The sequence below is a fragment of the Paroedura picta genome, chromosome 3, assembly GCF_049243985.1.
Source record: "Paroedura picta isolate Pp20150507F chromosome 3, Ppicta_v3.0, whole genome shotgun sequence".
NCBI lineage: Eukaryota > Metazoa > Chordata > Lepidosauria > Squamata > Gekkonidae > Paroedura > Paroedura picta.
Window position 1 is genome coordinate 6,768,343 of NC_135371.1, and position 14,757 is coordinate 6,783,099.

Here is a 14,757-nt window from a genome sequence, read left to right on the forward strand (position 1 = left end):
TTATGCCTCTGTGTTACTTGTAGATCTTTACATTAAACAATGCTTTTTTGGGCATTGATTTCTGGCGTTTCAGGACATTGTACTCCATGTACATTTGGAGTTAGTGAAGATTCCCAATTAAGAGCCAGTTTGGTGTAGTGGTTAGGAGTGCGGACTTCTAATCTGGCATGCCGGGTTCGATTCTACGCTCCCCTACATGCAACCAGCTGGGTGACCTTGGGCTCGCCACGGCACTGATAAAACTGTTCTGACCGAGCAGTGATATCAGGGCTCTCTCCGCCTCACCCACCCCACAGGGTGTCTGTTGTGGGGAGAGGAATGGGAAGGCGACTGTAAGCCGCTTTGAGCCTCCTTCGGGTAGGGAAAAGCGGCATATAAGAACCAACTCTTCTTCTTCTTCTAATTGTGTGGGGGGTTTTTTTTTGGAAGTGCACCTAAGCACTTTGTCTTCCTAGTTGTCAAAACAGGCTCTGTATTCAGCTAAACCATCAACATTTCACTTACCCCACAAGCCCCTGTGTATATTCTGATAGAGCATTTTCTCAATACCTCTTGAGGTGTGCTTTCTCCCTGTATTAATATTGGTGCTGCTGATAACACTGTGAAAGAGTAACCATGAACTGCCCTCAGAGGGGCTGTTATGTTTGAGCTGCTGTTCTAGCTGCACTTTGGGGGTGGAAAGAAACAAACCCAGTTCAAGGACTCATCAAAAGATAAAGTGGGCCACCTCCCAGCAGGGCAGAAATGTTTCTACATGTTTTGTATTAGGGCTGTATTAAAGATACGCAGTCCAGAGATTTTTTTGGGGGGGGAAACATTACCCTACAGATTGAATTGTAACCCAATGAAACTTAGAAATTACGGTTTCATGGGGGGGGGAAGGTGTAACATACAGAGTTCACTGTTATAACTAGAAGGCTTGATGATAACCGCTAGCTTATCACAGCTAGGAAATACTTTTATGATGCATAATATCTCTTTCAGTCTCTGGCATAAAAACAAATGCCATGAACATGGCAGCCAGGATAGAGACAAGACCTTCAGTGCCCTTCAGAAAGGGCAAATTCAAACCGAATGTGACCAGTGAAGAAAAGAGGAAGGTGGTTAGGAGTACGGACTTCTAATATGGCGAGCCGGGTTCGATTCCCCACTCTCCTACATGCAGCCAGCTGGGTGACCTTGGGCTCATCACGGCACTGATAGAGCTGTTCTGACTGAGCAGGAATATCAGGGCTCTCTCAGCCTCACCCACCTCACAGGGTGTCAGTTGTGAGGAGAGGAATGGGAAGGCGACTGTAAGCCGCTTTGAGACTCCTTCTGGGAGAGAAAAGAAGCATATGAGAACCAACTCTTCTTCAGTAATATCAGGGCTCTCTCAGCCTTCCCTCCCTCACAAGGTGTCTGTTGTGGGGAGAGGAAGAGAAGACGAATGTAAGCCACTTTGAGACTCCTTCGGGTAGAGAAAAGCAGCATATAAGAACCAACAATTCTTCATATAGTGACTGGAACGTGCAGGGCCTCTTCCCCCTCTGTTTGGAGTTCGCCTGTTATTTCTTTATAAGACAAAAAGAGTTGTCATTTTCAGAAATACGTTAAAGGAAAAACGAATGTCGGGAAATAGAGGGAAAATGTCTCCATTTTACTCCAGTAAGCTTTGGTGGCTGGGAACCCAGAAAGGCCTTTACAGGATTCAAGAAATGGGACTCTTGAGAAATAATTTTTTCTTCTTGATGGACCTGGTGTGAACAAGAGGTCTTATGAAGAGATTTTAAGATGGCCTTTTTTACGCACCCAAAAAAAGGGCAAGAGGGTCTCCCCAGAGAAGGAGGCTCCAGAGAACTCATGGAGAAGGGCGGCTGTGTCAGCGTCAAAAAAGGCCACTCGGCCCCCGTTGTAGCTCAGGGACATGCGGATCCTCTTCGGCTCCCCACTCAGGGCCAGGGGAGGATAACCTTGTCCAACAGCCTTGAACTTCCCTGACCAATTCCCCAGAACCCAAATTCCTTCCTCAGGATTAAAGATAACTTTTCCTTTCCTCCTCACAGACTTTCTGGCCACCCCCACCATCCATTCTTCCTCACTTCCTACAAGGACTTCCCAGAAATGGCGGCCTGCTGTGAATCCTTCGTGGCCCAGAACGATACCCCACTCATCAAATCTCTCAGGATTGTTGGGCAGATCTTGAGATTTTTCTCCATCTCTGACACTTTTCTGAGTCTCAGACAGGATGAGGCGCGGATGGGCCGTGTCTGGATCCAGAGTCACATTTGCTGCTGATGGGAAATAAGCAGACAAGAAGAGAAAGGGCGTCAGATGGGGGATTTCACCCTCTGGCCTGTTTGGTTTCCTTCTCCTGCCAGTCCTGGCCTGCCCCCACCTCTCTTTCACCCACTCCTTGGAGAACAGACCCTCCTGCCTTCTCCCACTCGATGGAAAAACCCAGCAGCCCTACTGGGCGCTTCAAAAAAAAGCAGAGGAAATATACAATAATCACCCAGAGGGATACAGTCTGTTTCCTCCGATATCCTATCCTTTGCTGAGAAGAGGGGGGAAAGGTTATTTTAGTTATTTAGTGCAGTGGTCCCCAACCTTTCTGAGGTTGGGGACCGGCAGGGCATCGGGGCGCGGCCCGCGGCCCGCGTGGGCCATGCCCGCGCATCGGGCCGCGCCCACGCATCGGGCCGCACCACACGGGCGCGGCCGGCCCTGATTCCCTCTCCCCGCCCTCCCGCAGTAAGAAGCTTCCCGGGCCGCAAGATTGCGGCCTGGGAAGTTTTTTACTGCGGGGTGGGCGGGGAGAGGGAGCCGCGGCCCGGCGCCATGGCCTTCGCGGCCCGGCACCGGGCCGCGGCCCGCAGGTTGGGGACCACTGATTTAGTGGTTTTGGTAAGAAAGCACACAAGAGCACATTTCCACAAACAACACCCAAATGACATGGAAATGAGCAGAGGCACAAAATAGGGTGTGTCACATGGCTCTCAGTCCAGATCCAAGAGCGTCTCAAAGCAGGCATCACCAACTAATTTGGCTTTAATTGACTGAACAACAACAACAAAAAGACCGCAAGGTGCTTCCTTCCATTCCCAGCTGTGCTGCTTGCCTGGCATTTTGGGACAAGCTTGGATGGAATTTCAGTGAAAGACCAAGGATGGGAGGAGATGGACCGAGCATGGCTGACCAGGGAATGTGCAGTCAGATAACATCAGGCCAGTCTTAAATTGAAGTTATTTGCCTGCTTGTGTTTCTCAGAGGATGCAGGGGAGATCTTCACACCCAGGCCTGGAAAATCTGCTTTCCACTCTCTCTCTACAATCCTGGACCTGGCTAGCCAGGCTGGATCGATCTCATCTGATCCTGTAAGCTAAGCATGGTCAGGCCTAGTGTTTGGATGGGAGACCTCCTAGGGAGACCAGCATAGTGACGCACCAGCAGGCCATACCGAACCTTCTCTGAATGTCTCTTGCATGGAAAACCTCACAGGGTCACCGTAAGGCAGCTGTAACTTGATGGCAAATCTTTTATCATTTAAAACCTGAACTTCCACAATTCCGCAGGGCCTGCAAAAGGGGGCCTTTGGACTCTTTGTTGTGTAAGGGAAGCCTTTTAGTTTAGGAATGTTTAGCGTACAAAAGGAAATGTACCTTTCTGCGGGTGAAGTCCAGAACCCAGAGTGTCTGAGGAGGCAAATAAACAGAAGGTGAGCAGCAGACCCTTCGGTTTCTCACAAATCTTGGGGCATGAAATATCAGTAGAATCATGGAATAATAGAGTTGGAAGGGGACCTCATGGGTCACCTAGTAAATAATACCGACTGATTTAAAAGTATTTAAAAGGCTGCCCTATAGAGGATGGAGCAGAGTTGTTTTCTCTTACCCCGGAGGAACAGACCAGAACCAATGGGATGAAATTAATTAAAAAGAAATTCCGTCTAAATATCTGGAAGAAGTTCCTGACAGTTAGAGCGGTTTCTCAGTGGAACAGGCTTCCTCGGGAGGTGGTGGGTTCTCCATCTTTGGAGATTTTTAAACAGAGGCTGGATAGCCATCTGACAGAGAGGCTGATTCTGTGAAGGCTCAAGGGGGTGGCAGGTGACAGTGGATGAGCGATAGAGTTGTGAGTGTCCTGCATAGTGCAGGGGGTTGGACTAGATGACCCAAGAGGTTACACTTCCATAGGCTTGTCCTTTCATAGTTGTAACAATAACAATAGCAACAATAAATTTTATCAAGTGGGTAGCCGTGGCGGTCTGCAGTAGCACAACAAAATCAGAGTCCAGTAGCACCCTTAATAATAAATTAATAATAATAAATTAATAATAATACATTTTATCGTTAGCTCAGCCTTCCATGTTGTTCAGAGCAGGTAACTATACTCTAAAACATTATACTATATAACATCATAAATCATTTAAAATAATGCTCGGGGCCCAAAATAACATCCACCAAAGAGGAAAATCAGCTCCGGTCACCAAACATCCCTTGCCTGGAATTATTTTAAATGAGTTATGATGTTAAATAGTATGTTTTAGAGCAGCGGTCCCCAACCTTTCTGAGGTCAGGGACCGCCTCTGGGGGTGAGGGGAGAGCCGAAGGCCCCGGTGCCACGCACATGCGCGGCAGCTGCGCACAAACGTGCGCATGCATGTTTTCACCACCAGGGGGTGCTAACGCGCATGTGCGCAGTGCTGCGCATGCACGTTTTTGCCACCAGGGGGTGTAAGCGCGCATGCACAGCAACTGTGCGCATGCGCGTTTGCGTCGCCAGCGTGCTGGCGGCCATGCCTGCCTCTTCCCTTCCTTCTCGCTGGGGGGGGGGGAGGCAGGCACGGTTGCTGGCGGCCCGGTACCGGGCTGCAGACCGGGGGTTGATGACCCCCATTTTAGAGTATAGTTAACCTGCTCTGAACAACATGGAAGGGTGAGCGAACAATAAAATTTATTGTTGCTATTGTTACAATTATAAAAAAAAAAAGCTGTCTGTGGAAGGGTGATACTCACCAGTCCTGAAGAGGTCCACAGAATTAGCATTTCGGGAAGAGAGGGAGAAGACCCACATACAAGGGGGCGGGGTGTACAGGCAGGACTATTGCCAAGCAAGGCTTCTGACAGGCTGTGCAGCTTTTAAAATACGTGACTTTGGCAGCCTCTGTCACCACAGCAGAAGGATCCTCACTGTGTGAATGAAGGTCAGCTGCAGCAGTCATTTTGTGGCTGGCTCCACCTATGATGGAAGCCATTTTGTGGTGCCCATTTTCATTCTGCACCCGCGATGCTCTGTGAGAATGCCAAAGGCAGCCAGGGGCTCAAAAAGGTTGGGGATCATGATATAAGCATCCTGAAGCATACTAGAACACCCCTGGCTCAATCTAACATCCAGTCTGAAATCCCTGCAGAGTTTCTTCATTACCTTTGAATTGCTTCTTGATGCCCTCCAACAGGGGATTTAGGTCTGAGAAGTCCCAGATGCGCCACTTCAGAGCAAGAGGAAAAGCGAGGGGTTTCTGGAACGACTCCTTTTCTTCATGCCTGGGGAAAGTCCCATTAAGGTACCACTCACTCATCCCATTCAGAATCCCCTCTTCCCTCCCCCTTGCAGAAAGCAAGATGAAGGGGCTCTTCTGGAGAGGCACGTTCACCTCACTGCAGATCTTAAGACCAAAACCCACACAAGAAAACCCCTGTTCTAGAGATCGACAGCTAGGTATCAGCCCAGACCCCCACCCGAAAATGTTACCTCAGTACACAATTTCCTCTTGATGAGGTTTAGTACATAGACTATTTATTGCTGACAGATAGAGGTCCGTACTCGTAGGCAGAGGTCCATACCTGTGGTCTTTGGCCCTGTTCTTCACGGGCTATCTACTCTGTCAATTCCCAGCATTAAGAAGGTTCATCCTAAATATCCACTTACCGCCACAAGGTGCTTCTGGCATCCTGGAGAGAAGAGGCAGAGAAAAGGGAGACCTCAGTGCTTGCTAAAAATACCACCCATCAGATCCTGTAAGATTCCACGCTCTGGCCTGGTGTCCAGCCAGCAGACTCCACTCAAAGAAGCCTTTCTGAATTTTCTTTTATGTTAAGAAACCCCTGAAATATTCTTCAGGCTTTGAGAAACCCCGTGAGTGGCACAATCTTGCGCCCCCATCTGAAAGCAGCCAGTATAAGCAGCATTTCTTGCCCCCTCTGACTTCCTCCTTTTAAATAATGCTGTGAACAATCTTCCAAGGGACCTTTGATATTGTGGGATTATTCAGAAAGCATTCCCTGTGACCCAGGTTTTACCTGCACGGGGCTCCCAAAAATGTTGTTGAGACAGAAGCACACCAGCTTCCAGCAGCCTCTGTCTATCAGGCAAGGAAAGAAGGCCCGGAATGTATCCCCATACATTTCCCAAGTGACCCACATGCAGAAGGGACTAGCAAGTTTCTGCCCAGTTGCTTTCTGCTCAGGCGAAGGAGGCACAAAGAGAATTCGGAGCCAGGATTCTCCCCACAGGGAGCCTGGGCTGTTCCCCCCAGCCCCTCACCTGCAGGAGATCTCCGGCTGACTGCTCACACCTCTCCTCCATCTCCCAGATGAGGTTTTCCAGAGAGGACAGCTCCTCAGAGAGCTTGGCCAGGTGCTGGTCCCTTTTCTTTTCCACCTCCTTCTCCACCTCCTCCATCTGGGCCAGCAGAATGTTCTCTTGTTCCTCCAGAAGCTTCTGTAGCTGCCGGAACTTGATCAGCGTCTTCTCCCGCTCTCCTTTGATTTGCCTCTGAAGAGGAAAACGGAGAAATGTAGAATACAGCCCGAGTTTGCCCGAGTGGGAAGAGGTCCCTGAGAAGACGACTACAGGAAAGATTCTTCTGCCTTTTCCAGAGATCACACCAACATTGGGTAAGCAAAGAGGAAGTTTCAGAAGGACCCATCCAAAGTCCAATGCATTATTTTTGCATGACTTTCCTCTTAGTTTACAGGACTCAAACATGCGCTGAGGGTTAAGACCAGGAGTAGTCGAACTGCGGCCCTCCAGATGCCCATGGACTACAATTCCCATGAGCCCCTCCCAGCAAATGCAGCACATGCTGACAAGGGGGCTCCTGGGAATTGTAGTCCATGGACATCTGGAGGGCCACAGTTTGCCTACCCCTGGTTAAGAGAGAAAACAGACACACAGACATGGCAACCTTCCACATGGAGCTTTTGCACTGCCACAGCAAACCAAACCAACCTTTTCATTGCAGTGATCTGAGAGGAAAGGTGCTCTTAATATTCACAAAATTTGGTCCTAAGGTTAGATTCAAATGGGTCGCCGTGTTGGTCTGAAGTAGCACAGTTAAATCGGAGTCCAGTAGCACCTGTAAGACCAACAAAGATTTATTCAAGGCGTGGGCTTTCTTCTTGAATAAATCTTTGTTAGTCCTAAGGTGTCTTTCATTAATTTTCCTGTGGGATAGCAAGCCATTCCCAGTGGCAGGAGGCTGCCTTCTCGCTTCCGTTGCCTGCATCTTAATATTTCCAGTTGCCGTTCACTTCCCAGAAACGACAGCACTTACAAGGAGATCTCGGCTTTGCTCCACCAGGCTGGCTTTGTACTCCAGGATTTCGTCCCTCTCCTTCCGCAGAATCACCACACAAGCGCAGAACTGATCCTGAACGGGAGAAAGGTCCCCAAACTGAGGTTCGTCTCATTTCACACGTTTACTATAAAACTGTCATCGATGGACAAGCTACACAAGTGCAGGATTGCCCGGCGTCTCAAGCTACCCTCTAACAAGAAGGTCCACAGCAACTCCGCAGTAGCAATTTAAAAAAAATAATAAAAATGGAAAAGGGGGTTGAGAGAAAAAAAATGCTGCTGCCCCCTGGTGGCGTGGCAGGCTAATGGTAGGACCAGACCTCCACAGAGCCAGCCCTGGCCTCAGATTGAGACCCGCTGCCTTACAGTCTTGTGCAGGGGTAGTCAAACTGCGGCCCTCCAGATGTCCACGGACCACAATTCCCAGAAGCCCCTGCCAGCAGGGGCTTCTGGGAATTGTGGTCCGTGGACATCTGGAGGGCCGCAGTTTGACTACCCCTGGGACACCCAAAAGAGAGAGGAAAGAGGATCTGCAAACTTTTCCCACCATCACCCGTCTTACAGGTTTCCTACCTTGTACTCTTGGGAAGCCTCCTCCGCAGGAACGATTTCGTGGTATTTGTGCTCCCGGGACTGCTCACAGACCACGCAGAGCGGGGCTTCGTGGTCCCTGCAGAAGAGCTTCAGCGGCTCCAGGTGCTTCTTGCAAACGCTTTCCCGTCCAGCTGCCGCCATCGTCTGATGCCAAAAACAAAAGAACAACAGAGGCCTTGTTGGGTCCCCATATTTCTGAACTCTTTCTCTGTCTCAATTTGCAAACGGAGGCCTAGGTCCCCAAGATGGGGCTCCCCGCTCTCTAGGAATGAGAACTTGGGTAGCATCAGGGACTGCGGCAGGAGGAAGACGCCAAAAATCAAGGGAACTGGAACATCCTGAGCCTAAATAGTCCCCGAAACCACTAAGATATGTTAAATGCAATGGAAGTGAGGGTTTACTCCATGGGTCCTCCGATCTCTGCAATGAGCATTATTTGCATCCCAGCGAGGAGGACCCCTTTCTCCCTAGATTGCACCTTCGGAGAGAAAGCAGGGAGGAATCACAACTATTCCCCCCTGAAGACCCACCGGGACCCCTCACCTTCTTCTCCGCGGCATCCTCCTCCAGGGGGGTCACCTGGTGGCCTCGGTGCTCCCGGGATCTGCTGCAGACCACGCAGAGGGGGGCTTCGTCGTCCTGGCAGAAGAACCTCAGGGGCTCCCGGTGCTTCTGGCAGACGCCGCCCTTCTCCTCCACGGGGCGCAGCTTCTGGATCAGCCCCACCATGTTGGCCAGCTGCAGGTTGGGGCGGAGGTTCCCCTCCTGCGCCCTTCCCCGGCACTGGGGGCAGGACGCCGCCTGGACCCCCGGATCCCCCCAGGTCTGGGCCAGGCAGGCGCGGCAGAAGCTGTGGCCGCACTCGGGGATCGTGACCGGGTCCCTGAAGAAGTCCAGGCAGATGGAGCAGGAGGCCTCCTCGCAGAGCTCCTCGACGGGACCCCCCGACGCCATGGCCGCCTCTGGAAGGGGAGGCGAAGGAGGGAAAGGCCAAGAGGGTTTCGCTTTCGCTTTCCTGAGCTTCTCGGAAAGGACTCTCTGCCGGCGCCCAACCCGCAGCCCGCGGGGCGCAGCGGAGAGGGCTTGTCGAGGGAGGAACCGCCTCCGCCTGCCCCTCCCCACAACCACCGCCGGGTTCACATCTCCCCCACCCCTCTTAAATGGGAGACACTCTCCAGTTTCCCCCCTTAGAAGCTGCCTTTAACACTAAGGTCCTACCATTTGCGTCGATCCCATTTCTTTGGCCGTTGTATTGCCCCCTCCCCTCCCTCCCGAGCCGTTCCCACGACAGCCACACACGCGTGTTCCCTGCAAACCCAGATCTGGGCTGATTATGCACCGCAGGCGGATCTGCAGGTGGTAGAGCGGACTGCAGACTCGGAGAGAGGGGAGTCGCGTTTCCAAAAGCCCCCCTTTCCAAAAGACAGAGGCGCCTTGATGGTCATTGTCCCATTGTCCCATAGGGGCAGTCAACCTGTGGTCCTCCAGATGTCCATGGACTACAATTCCCATGAGCCTCTGCCAGCGGTCAAATGTCTGCTCAGTAACTCTAGGCTTAACTCCCCTCACAGAGCTCTTGTGAAGATAAACTAGGAGCACCCAGTTCCTTGGAAGCAAAATCTAAGGAGGAGAGGGCCGCCAGGATGGAAATGGCTTTTAATGATTACAAAAACTAACCTTGGTGTGCGACTGTAAGCCACTTTGAGACTCCTTTGGGTAGAGAAAAGCGGCAAATAAGAACCAACTCTTCTTCAGAAATCTCAGGGCTCTCTCAGCCTCACCCACCTCGCAGGGGGTCTGTTGTGGGGAGAGGAAAGGGAAGGCGACCGGAAGCCACTTTGAGACTCGGGTAGAGAAAAGCGGCATATAAGATCCAACTTTTCTTCTTCTTCAGAAATCTCAGGGCTCTCTCAGCCCCACCTCCCGCACTTGGTGTCTGTTGTGGGAAGGGGAAGGTGATTGTAAGCTGCTTTGAGACTCCTTTGGGTAGAGAAAAGCGGTAAATAAGAACAAATTCTTCTTCAGTAATCTCAGGGCTCTATCAGCCTCCCCTCCCTCACAGGGGGTCTGTTGTGGGGAGAGGAAAGGGAAGGCGACTGGAAGCCGCTTTGAGACTCCTTCGGGTAGAGAAAAGCGGCATATAAGAACCAACTCTTCTTCTTAATAACATGCTCCATTCCAAAGCAGTAGGAGATTGAAGGACACATCGTAGGACTTTTCTCATTCTGAAGAACGAGGAGAACGCGCCAAGCAACTTTACCTGCTTCCCAATAACTTTTCAGCTGTTGACAGGAATTGCTAAATGCCGATTCAATCCACACCTTTGCAAGTGGATTTTGCCATTTCACACTGTAAAATCCAGCTGCAAAGTGCACTGAAAGTGCATTAGTGTGTGTGCAAGCACTCAGTGTTCCTGGCCCACCACCTCCTCCTCCTCCACCAGAGTATGAAGCGGAAAGGAAGCAGTTGAGCAGAAACTGTGGAATCACATGCCCCTTGTTACGTACACACAGGTTCCTCTCTAGACTTGAAGCCACTTGTTAGCAAGTACCTTTGAACCTAGTCCTTATTGCCTAGATTATTTCCTAGATTAGGTAATACATTAACTCAGGGGTAGTCAAACTGCGGCCCTCCAGATGTCCATGGACTACAATTCCCAGGAGCCCCCTGTCAGCATTTGCTGCATTTGCTGGCAGGGGCTCATGGGGATTGTAGTCCATGGGCATCTGGAGGGCCGCAGTTTGACTACCCCTGCATTAACTAATAATTAAGGTGTGGACTTTGAAGTCTGAGCCATTTCAAAATGGTCTTTGTCTAGATGTCACTGCTTCGGGGCTGGCATTTCATGGCCTCTTCACTCTACTGTTGGGTTCTTCCATATCAGCATGTGTGAGCGTGTGTCTGTATGTACATTCACACAAAGCAACAAGAACTGCAATTCCCATGAGCCCCTGCCAGCATGTGGTGACAGGGGCTCATGGGAATTGTAGTTCATGGACATGTGGAGAGCCACAGGGAAGGGGAGAAAAGCCTACTGAGTTTCGGTTTCTTGAGCAGTGACAGGGCGTCTCCCTTCTCGTAAAGGACCCTCTGCCGGCCCAGAGAGCGGGAGCAGCTGAAAAAGGGTCTGTTGAAAAAGGCCCGGGAAGGGAGGCGGACCTGGGCAGGGAAAACCTCCTTGCAGGCCTCCGGGGAGGGGGAGGGAGGCAGGGAACTGGCATGGGAGGAAGTGGGGGTCTCCAGCGCAGAGGGGCGAAAGGCGAGTCCCCCCCCTTCCAGCTCTTCCGCCAAGCTTGTGGTTGAGGCCAGCAGAAACCTAGGCTGAATCTGCACTTACTTTGTTTATTCATGTTGAATTCAGATCGATTTGAACTCAGGACTTCCTCATTACTTTCCCCCAACTTGAAACAGAAAGTGCTCTGCACTTAATTCAGGGAGCTGAGAGAGGGGAGGATGGAGGAAGTCCAGCTGGCATGTTTCATTCCTTCTTTTGTCTGCCGGTGGAGACGCAGCACGAGGCTCTTTCTCTAACGAGCGCGGGGGTGGGGGGAATGAGAGTCGATCAGCCAGCATCCTCTCAGAGAACGAGGCAAATTTCTGTTCTGGACCACAGATTCCAGAGGGAAACAAAGAAAAAATAAATATTAAGAGGAAAGTTTTGCAACCATTGTACAGGGTTTTTGTACAATGTTGGAGGCTTGGCAGCAAGTTAGTTTGGGGAAAAGCAGAGAGCTGCACCTTTAGTCATGTGATTTTTTTAAATATCGAGGGTTATAACCATTCCAGGATATCATGAGGAAAAGGTAGAGTCAGTCCGGTTCCATCTTGCTTGTTGCAGATGAAAAATTTAAATTGCCCAAAATCAAACAGAAATCGCATTCCGTGTAGACAGCAGGGACTGAATCGACCTGGGATTGCAATGAAAGCTCTGTGCAGATTCAGGCCTAATGTATAACCAGATTGGGGCTGATTCTGCACTTAGTTTGTTTATTCCTTTGTGGATCCTGCTGAATTCAGATCTATCCCTCCCCCCATTGAAACAGAAAATGTTCTGCACAGAATCAGGGAAGCTCAGAAGGGGGGAGGGAAGCCAAGAGCAGCAGGCGCCTCTTTCTTTTCTTGAAGGCGATGAGAGGATTGGAGACAACAGAGGAAGGGGAATAAATCCCAGAGGAAAATCTATCACAGGGCTTCTGGAGCTTCTGCCAAGAGAAGTTAGGTCTTCCTCTTTAAGGGAAGCCTTGCAAGGGAAGGGGGAAACCTTTGAACTGACACCCTGGCCAATCAGGGCTTTTCTACAACATTGGAGGCTCTAGGCTGCAAGTTAGTTCCGGACAAGCAGAGAGCTGCATGCTTTCTCATGCCATTTTTTCAAATATTGAGGGTTATATCCACTCCAGGATATACCAGGGGAAAGGTAGGGTCATTCCGGATCAATCATGCTTGTTGCAGAGGGAAATTTTTAAATCGGCCAAAATCAATATGAAAATTGAATTCAGTGTGGATGGCAGGGATTGAATCAATTTGGGATTGGAATAAAAGCTCTGTAGAGATTCAGCCTGGGTCCCCCTCACCTTGCCATTCCTTACTGTCCTTCAATCCCCAGTGGGGCTACTGTTAACAAATTCCATTGTGGTAAAGTCTTATGGTTTTAAACATTATTGTATTGGTTAACTGCTACATGATTGTATTGTAATGCCATATTTTAAGGTTGTACATTGCCCTGAGAAAGCTGGTTCAAGAAGGGCGATATGTAAACCAAATCTTTAATCCGCTCCTGTGGAGCGGATTAAATAAAGGAGTAAGGGCTGTTGGAGAGGAGTTAGGGCGTGCCCTGTCCAGGATAAAAACTCTGTTTCGCTCCTCAGAGTGGCAATCCAGAGCCAAGTGGCCAATTGGCTTCGCGCGCCTCCCTATTGGCTACTTGACCCGTCTCCCGGAGGCCGCGCCGCCAACTCTTCAGTCCTTCCGAGCCGCCACCCTTGCCGGATGGCCGCTGGGGAGGACCCTGGCCCCACACTGCTGCGTTCCCGGGAAACGACGCTCCCGCCGCCCAGCGACTGCCCTATGACGATTGGTGAACTTGCCGTGACCCCACCACCCCCTCCCTGAATGCCGCCGCCCGCCAACCTCACGAGTCCCCCACCACCCTCCGCCCCTGGCTGAGCGACCGCGCGCCCTTCCCGCCCAGCCGACATCCACCCGCAGCCGCTGCCGGCCGACCCTTCCCACGCCGCCCCACCCTTTCCACTTGCCGCTGGCCGCTTCCCCCGCTGTCCCCGGCCTTCGAGGCCGCCACTGTGCCGCTGAATGCCTGCCTCCCGATACGAGGCCAAAGACAGGACAGGATTCCGTCGCCGCGCCTACCCCACGCTCCAAAGCCGCCAGCCCACACAAAAGGTAGGACGCCTTTCTCACTTCCACCCCCACCCACACAGAAGCCTTTGAGCTTCGGGGGGGGAGCCCTTCAAGCGCCCATTTTATTTCAGGATAAAATGGGCTTTTAATCTAGTAAATAAATAAAAGCAATAGTGTCATGTGCCTCAAGATGTATGCGAAAACATACAAAGTGTTTATTGCACATCCATGCAATTGCTAAGCAAATGGCAGACATCAGCAAAGTCTTTGACGAAGGCAAAGGGCAAAGCTATTACACTGTTTTTTATACCATAGGAAGCTCCAACCAGGAGCAGGGTCAATTGACACTAAAACATATCACAGTTACATGAAGAGTACAGCGCTCTTCCTACCTTCCTACAAAATATGCCGATGAGCATGGTCAGCGCATTCTGGCATCAAAGCATTCTCACATTTTGTAAAACATTCACCAATAAGACATAACAGGTCCTGAGAACCATGGCAGAGACTATCATATCAAAGACTATCTTAGTTTCAAAGTAACCAGGTAGCTGGCATTTCTAGAATTAATACAAGACAATAAAAAAGGATTCCAACAGTAATACACAGGATTAGCAACTTATACATAACTAGGGAACAAGCCCGTTGTACTTGTAAATACAACAGGCGCTAGGTGTGTTTTTGGGGCTTCTTCCCCCCCACCCACCCACCCCCGGCAGCAGCGTGGCCTTTCCCCCGGGTCCAGAAGAGCACCCACGGCCTCCTCGAAGGCTGGACTCTGAGACACTGTACGATTTTTAAGTCCCACCTCCAAAACCCGAGGAATATTTCCGACTCAGGGGTAGCCAACCTCCAGATGGGGCCTGGAGAGCTCCTGGAATTACAGCTCACCTGCAGAGTATAAAGATCAGCCCCCCAGGCAAAAAGGGCTACTTTGGGTCAAAAAGATGTTCTTTTTGTGGGTCAAAGTAGGTCAGGCACCGATATCCCATCTCATGTCAGATGTATGATTCCACTTTGGCTCTTCATGTCTTACTCAGGTGAGACGCTTCTTCCAGGTTCAGCAAAGAGTGACCTCTGTGTTCCTTACAAATTTGACACAGGCGCTTTTCATCCTCCTTGCAGAAGAAACTGAGTTTGTTCCCATGTCTTAAACATAGATCATTTTCATCTGGTTGTGATGCAGGCGATAGATCTTGTTTTATTTTTTCTACTAAGGCTGCCAGCTGCCAGTTGGAGCGAAAA

The 14,757-nt window shown here is 50.6% G+C and overlaps 1 protein-coding gene across 2 annotated transcripts; it reads right to left on the reverse strand.

The window, feature by feature from the left end:
* Positions 1–1,618: 1,618 nt before the first annotated feature.
* On the reverse strand, positions 1,619–9,202 carry LOC143834297 (E3 ubiquitin-protein ligase TRIM7-like). 2 transcript variants are annotated; one of them, XM_077331006.1, is made up of 8 exons: positions 8,698–9,202; positions 8,134–8,298; positions 7,538–7,633; positions 6,526–6,756; positions 5,911–5,933; positions 5,407–5,525; positions 3,642–3,674; positions 1,619–2,273 (listed from the first exon to the last, which is right to left on the reverse strand). In XM_077331006.1, exons 1-8 carry the CDS (start codon positions 9,106–9,108, stop codon positions 1,756–1,758), a joined length of 1,596 nt encoding a protein of 531 aa, XP_077187121.1. In that variant the 5' UTR covers positions 9,109–9,202; the 3' UTR covers positions 1,619–1,755. The 2 variants fall into 2 exon arrangements, with proteins under 2 accessions (XP_077187121.1, XP_077187120.1); XM_077331005.1 differs by having other exon boundaries at positions 1,619–2,270; positions 8,698–9,196.
* Between the last annotated feature and the right edge of the window lie 5,555 nt (positions 9,203–14,757).